The sequence below is a fragment of the Trifolium pratense genome, linkage group LG7, assembly GCF_020283565.1.
Source record: "Trifolium pratense cultivar HEN17-A07 linkage group LG7, ARS_RC_1.1, whole genome shotgun sequence".
Lineage (NCBI taxonomy): Eukaryota > Viridiplantae > Streptophyta > Magnoliopsida > Fabales > Fabaceae > Trifolium > Trifolium pratense.
The window spans coordinates 46,863,426-46,871,043 of NC_060065.1; the positions used below are offsets into that span (position 1 = coordinate 46,863,426).

Genomic DNA, 7,618 nt, shown 5'->3' on the forward strand with positions numbered 1-7,618 from the left:
ACATAGGCCTAATTAACCGAAACAGCTAAATAAACCCCTCTTAAAATCATAAAACTCCCCCTCTTAAAGAGTTTCAAATATTGACTAACCCTACACTCAAATTTTCTCATCTAAAAATCACTTAATAATAATATTATATATAGTATACACTGTCATGTCAATTTAAAGAAATATATATATCATCCTCTAGTTTATTTTTCCCCTTTTCAAACAGCATTCTGTTCTCAGCATTCTTCAATCTGTCCTGTCCTTTATAACTCACAAATACCAGATAACTATCAAACATCATTTTGTTCTGTGTTGCTCACTTCCTTTATACTTTTTCTTTGGAAAATTTTCTACTTGTAATGGAATCCAAGAGCGTCAAACGTTATCTTATTGTCAAAACAATTCTAGTCACCGGTGGCTTTCTTGGAAAAAGTATCTCTCTCACTCTCTTCTAAGTCATCTTATAGATCATGGTTTAATTTGTTTACTTGTGTGATTTTGTAGTTTTTGTGGAAAAGATACTCAGAGTTCAGCCAAATGTGAAGAAACTGTATCTTCTTTTGAGAGCTAAGGATTGTGAATCTGCAAACCAACGTTTCAACTATGAGGTGAATGTTGTATTTTGCAAGTTTAGAATGATTTGTATCTAAAAATATTTCTTTGATCTTGCTTTGTTTCTTTGTATGTAGATGTTTTTAAGCGTGCTTTAAAGAAAATATATATACCCTAAACCATGTACAAAAAAAAAAAGGATAATAACTGTAGATGAGAAGATTAGGGAAGGTTTGTTACAGTTTTGTTGTAACAATGTCTCTAAATTAGCGATGTAACAATGTAGTCCACACTTTGGCCCAATTAGCGCTAGAGACTGTGTCCTGGTTGGAAGATACACCCCCCCTCCCAAAATTGATTCATATATTAGATACTGTAATTCTTTAGCATTTTTATTTTTTTAAGCTTTATATGCAATCAAGTACATAAAATTAATGTTTTCTCTTCAGGGAATCAGATTTAGGGTGTTTTATTTAAACTTAAAAAAAATATTGTTTTGAAACAATTTTAGAGATTCCTTTTGAGATTTTTTAAAAAAAAATCTAAAGCTATTTCCTATTTATTTACTATCATAAAATTCCCTATATTTAGGTTCCTTAGTTTTTTAGGGTTAGGATTTTATTTTGGGGTTACATTTATTTTTGAGAAAATAATTTTCTAAAAAATCTATAACAAGTTTGTCAAAAAAAAAAAAACTATAACAAAACACTATTAAAATGATTTGTACAAAAAAAATGATAAAATATATTTTTATAACAAAAAAATAGATTTTTTTTGTTAAAAGAACTAAAGCAAGCGGACCCTTAGTCGGTAAAAATTTGAGTAGTATTCAAGATATTCTAGGTTCACATTTTATTGGCTCCAATATAACAATTTTTTTTTTTTGGATAGTTAAGTATAATGATTGTACAATGATAGCTATTTGACCAAAAGAAGATAAAATAAGTTTAATCTGAGTATGTTCTGCAGATTATAGGAAAGGACCTTGTTTACATTGCTGAAGGAAAATCAAGGTATAAAATTCAACTCATTTGTCTCTGAAAAGGTGACTATAGTACCCAGAGACATTTCACAAGAAGACTTGAATTTGATGAAAGGTATAAGGTGCAACTGACGACCTAGATAAATTTTCTTTTTTAATAAGTATCAAAATAGTTGTACATGAGCCGGAGTTCGAATCCCGGACAATCCACTTATTCACCTTTAAGCTCATTTTCTAGTCCAGATACATTAGATTTGCAATGAATCTAAAAAGCAAAGTGTCTCTTATATTAAGGATCGAAGGAAAAAATTTATTTTCTAAATACATTTCTTATGGAATATATTTGAGATATAATATTAACTAGATACATTATTTAATAAATTAACTTTAAAAATTGAACTTTTGTGTATTTATAAATAGTATGTTTGAAATTGATAGAATCAATACAAAATAGTACATGATCTGATCTGTGTTTATGTTCAAATTTTTTTAAAATTTTTAGATAATGGGTTTATGTGGAGGGAGGAGTTCTTCATGTATCTTATATGCCTTTGGTTTTTTTTTTTTTTTTACTAAAAAAAAAAGGATTGAGTTATAATAATCTTCTTTCTTAATTATCTTGTTTATAATAAAAATGTTTTTTTAATGAAAATATATAAATATATTAATATAGAAAATTAAAAAAGTACATGAGAAGGTTCAGAAAACAAAGAATACCAGAAGTACAATCCACTAGAACCCAATGAGCTCTATGGTAAGACAGGTAAACAAACAGACAACTAAACAAATAAACTGATATGACAAAGCAACAAACTAGAACCCCTCAATTGCACACCCCAACAAACTAGAAACTCCTCAAATGCACCACCACGAGAAGAAAAATACCCCTCAAAATGAAGAAGGCAGGGATTACAATAGATATGACAAAGCAACAAGAGGGCATTAACGAATAAAACGAGTGATAGTCATATTCTCACAATCCAAAAATAAAATAGTAGTACATGACAAATTGGAATTTTTGACCTTGTATTTTACTACGTACCTCTACATAAAATTACGACCTTGTGTTTTATTTTCATGACCATGCACTTTACTACATCTATATTATTTTCGGAAAGAACTTTGATTTGCTTAGAATTTTGGAAATAATATGAATAAAAAAATGTGATGTGTATTTGATTTTTAAATCATATATATAAATAGTGGGTATCAAACAACTTTTAGGAATACCAGTGTCGATATGTCTAAAATCCTCATCATCTAGCATATTCTCATAATAATAATATATAATAAAAATTAAAAATTACAAGAGAAAAAAAAACTGGAGGAATGAATAACTTGATTCAATAAAACTTAACAAAAATGCAGGTCAATCCAAAAGAATAATATAAATTGGGAAATCAGCACAAATAAAAACAACTTAATCAATATATCCTAACAAACTATCACCAATCCCATGTCTGAAAAGGGTGAAAGTGATGACAAATATTGATTACTTAAGCAAATGGTTATGGGTCAATATCCGACTCAGAATAAAAATTTGGATGGGACAACCCACCTTATATATTCCGCAAATTCCTCGACAGATATTAGTCATCATTAACAGTAGTGGAAACTTCGTACCAAGGTAAAAAGAAAAAAAAAACTATATTGATTAAGAAAAAAAGAAGTAAAGGATGCAATAAATTCATTATATATATATATATATATATATATATATATATATTATATATATATATATATACATAATTTTTATTTATTTATTTAAGTTCATTATATATTATTGGTTCTATAAAGAGTGATACATTTGTGCTTCATTTTGTACTTCATTAATTTGCAAATTTTTCACCTCATTTCATACTTTTTTTTTGTTTTGTTGTAGTGATGGGTTTCAAACATTTATTTTTAAATAGGTTAAAATAATATAATATAATATATAATATTAATATATTAATAAAAGGGGAACCAATTACCTCCCAAGATTACAAAGAAGGAGAAAACCTCAAAGCAGTAATAAAAATCAAGTAAACAACAAACATTACTCGAGTCCCAACAAACACAAAGAAAATATAGACACATGATGACAGCCAATTATATGATGTTTTTTGTAGTAGATTATTGTAGTTTTTATAGTAATTGAAGACCAAAAGCAAGCAAATATAGGGAAAAATGAAGACATAAGGACCAGAAGCAATAAAAGTGGAAAAAACAGCAAAAAAAAAAGGGCAAAAATATAATAAAGTAGCGCACCATCGTACCCACGTTGTGTCTCAGCGTGGCGCGATGAGAAGACGGATAAAATTGAAGAAAATTTGCATAAAATCTTTACCATCGTGGCACGATGGCTTGTCATCGTGGCACGATGGCTTGTCATCGTGCCACGATTATGACTTGAAAAATACGCAAAAAATCATGAGAATATCTTCCACCACACCACGATAGGATCCATCGTGGCCACGATGAGGCAAAAATACACGCCATCGTGACCACAATGGGTGGCATAGAAAAAGCCCAAACCCAGCTGTAATTTGTAAAACTATAAATAGAGCCTTCCTCTTTCACTATTATTCATTCGTAAACATTCCAAATATTCAATACTTTGAATATTCACTCTAGAGTAGGAGAACTCTAAAGAGGAGGCAAGGAGACCAAGGAACTCCAAGGCCAATAAGGTTCTTTTCTTTATGTCTTTGTAATTTATTTTTCCTAGGTTAGGTGGAGTCGAGAAACTCCCTTACGAATACTTGGTAGTAGTATTTATAATATTTATAAATTTCAATTATTTCTATTTCAAACTCTTTTGTTGTATGGTTTTAGTTATTTTAATATTGATCACATTAGAATAAAATCTAAGGATCTAGTGGATATCACATAGGAAACGAAGCTAGTAATCCCGACCAAAGGACAACATACTAGGGCCTATATGAGGACCATTAAATTCAGTATCTGCCGTCTTAGTATAGGATTGAAAAAAACGATAATTTCTACCTTGCAGAGTATGTCTGTGGGTAGGGGACAAGTTTTAGGCACACGTGACAACTTATAATTTAGGGGTCCCAAGGGTGATGAGACCAAAGTTCAAACGAAAAAGTGGAGCTTTGGACAATGGTGTCTAAATAAAGTAAGGGTAACCTTTAACTAGGCTCTATAAAAGCTTGTAATAAAAATAGGAACAGATATTGCTTCAAACTTATTTTCAACGGTCTAAATCCTTATCGAGGGGAATAATAGAGCAATCAAGCAGGAGTAAGAGAGGGATCCGACCACACTTAACCACCCCGTGTGGTCACACACATTATTTATTTTTAGTCATTTAATTTATGCATTTATTTCTTGCATTTACTAAAGTACCCGCAAAGATACATTTTTAAACAAACAAAGTGAAGACAAAGATACCATTTATGCATTTATTTTCAGTCATTTAATTTATCCATATTCCTAAGCGAAACTAGTAATTTTGGCACAATTCCTGTTGAGAACGATAAACTTATCACTTTATTACTTGATAGCGACTCTGTGCATTTGCAGAACCACCGTCAGCCCAATTAACCAAATCAGCTACATAAACCCTTTAAAAACTAGAAAACCCCCATTTAAAGAGTTTCAAATTGACTCACTATTTTCTCATCTAAAAATCACTAATTAATAATAATAATAATAATAATAATAATAATAATAATAATAATAATAATAATAATAATAATAATAATAATAATAATAGCATACATGTAACATTTGTCATGACTCATGAGCGTATAAAAACATATAGTGTATCATCTTCTAATAAGCAGCATCATGTGTTCTATTTTCAGCTCCTTTCTAGTTTCTTTTTTCCCTTTTTCCTTTGAAAACTTCGATTTGCAATGGAATTCAAAAGCATTATACATTTTCTTCATGGCAAAACAATTCTATTAACTGGTGTTACTGGCTTCCTGGAAAAAAGTATATTTCTCACTCTCTTTTGAGTCATCTTCTAAGTAATGCTTTAATTATATACAATATGTTTGTTTACTTGTGTGATTTTGTAGTTTTTGTGGAAAAGAAACTTTATCTTCTTGTTAGAGCTAAAGGATTGTGAATCTGCTATATTTAGAGTTCAACAAAATTGCTTATTAAATTAAGGAAGTATCTATTGAATTTAATTATTAAATCTAAAATATTTTCCGAGTAAAAGAACTATGTTTTGTAGTAATGAGGTCATTAAAAAAATATTTAACATAAATTCGTGTCAACCCAATTTTCTCTTAAATCAACCCAAATATTATCGGGTTAGAAGAACTATAGTTTTCTTGCTCACCCTTGTCGCTAAAGTTGTGATCTAAAATTAATCAAGAATCAAATTAATGGAACAGCGTCATGTCAGCCTAATTTCTCCAACCATTAATATTTATGTGAATTAATGGTTACTAAGCTTTTTAGTAATGTTTCCTTATTGTCCATGGATTAAATTGGATTAGTCATATACTCAATTTCTTTGTTGTTAAAAAAATGGTGAATGTAATTCATGCCATAACAGTAACGTGCTAACAAAGTTTTCATATATAACAGGTATTAGAGCTGGTCAATAAACTGCTATGCCAATATTTTCAGGGGATGTGGCTCGACCTAAATCGAAAAATTAATATTGTTATGCGGCTGGGTCGATCTTTATCTACCTTACTTGTTCTTCAATGGCATGTAAGTTGATTGATTCTAATTAGCATAAAAATTAAAATATAATACTATAGTATTTGTTTAATGTATTTATTAATTAACTAAGACAAATGCTTATTTTGTACACATATTTGATGATATGAATACGCAAAGGTTGCTATCAGCCGTAAAACAAGAAGATGTGGAAATTGATTTATTTTACTTTGACTCTCAAATCATTGATTGGGAAGATTATTTCATGAATATCCATATTCTCGGTATCTTCAAGTATGCCTTGAAGTGATGTGTATATGATCAAACAGTTCACTATTTACACCCATTTTTTTATCCAAAAATAAATGTGTGATTATTGTTAACGTATGTTTTATTGTATTAATGGATACTCAAACTAGGTATAAAACGGAGAAAATTTAGCAAGTGTATTTTGATCGAACACATAGGGAATCATTGAAAATTTTACGCATTTTAACATGCGAACGAGTATATATATAAGACATAATATGAATACAAAAAAGTTGCTATTAGCTGCAAAACAAAGAGGTGTAGAAATAGATTTGTTTTACTTTGTCCCCAAATTATTGATTAGGAAGATTATTTCATGAATATTCATATTCCTGGTATCTTCAAGTATGCCTTGAAGTGATGTGTGTATAATCAAACGATTCACTATTTGCACCGATTTTATCCAAAAATAAATGTGTGTGATCTCATATTTTGTATTGGTGATTATTATTTTACATATGTTTTATTAATAAAACTTGTATTCTCATTTGGTAAAAGAAAAGTTATTATTTCATAAATTTCGTTAATGTCGAACAAGAAATTAAATTTTACTAATATTTATCATATAAGTTATATGTGATAAATACTCTTGCAAAAGATCGCTTAAACAGAAGAATTACACAACATATATAATCTCAATATATTGAGCGATTGTATTAATGAACACTCACATTAAGTATAAAATGGCGAAAATGTTAACAAGTGTATTTTGAGCGATTCATAGGGAATCATTGAACGCATGAGAATGAGTTTTATATATGAGAATGAAAGGAACAATTATTGACCTTTAAATTAAAATTAATTGTTGAGACGTATAACACTCATTTTAAACAGCACATGTGTCTTTCCTTATTCTACCCATTCTCATTAATCACTAACCATTCATCTTTTCCAAACCCAATTTCATATGCAGTTGAAATCTCATTATCCTAAATCCCTAATGATAACACGTTCAAACTAAAAATCCCACAAAGAAATTCCCTCATATGTGTGTCATCTTGTTTGAATTTCGATCATAAAAAAAATGAAACCCAACCTACTTTAACGGTTGTTAATTTTAATATTCTCTCGTTAACATATTGCCAACCAGAGTACCAGACAAGCCACTAGGTTTGGTTTAGTGGTGAGGAATTTGGGTAGTACGCTATAGATCCCGGGTTC

At 29.5% G+C, this 7,618-nt stretch overlaps 1 protein-coding gene across 1 annotated transcript in view; it reads left to right on the forward strand.

Moving 5' to 3' along the window:
* Window positions 1–347: 347 nt before the first annotated feature.
* LOC123896523 (serine carboxypeptidase-like 51) overlaps window positions 348–7,618 on the forward strand; it is an 11,177-nt gene continuing 3,906 nt past the window's right edge. The window contains exons 1-2 of the mRNA XM_045946900.1: window positions 348–420; window positions 493–596. Coding sequence (XP_045802856.1) covers window positions 348–420; window positions 493–596 — 177 coding nt within the window. The remainder of the gene's footprint in view (window positions 421–492; window positions 597–7,618) is intronic.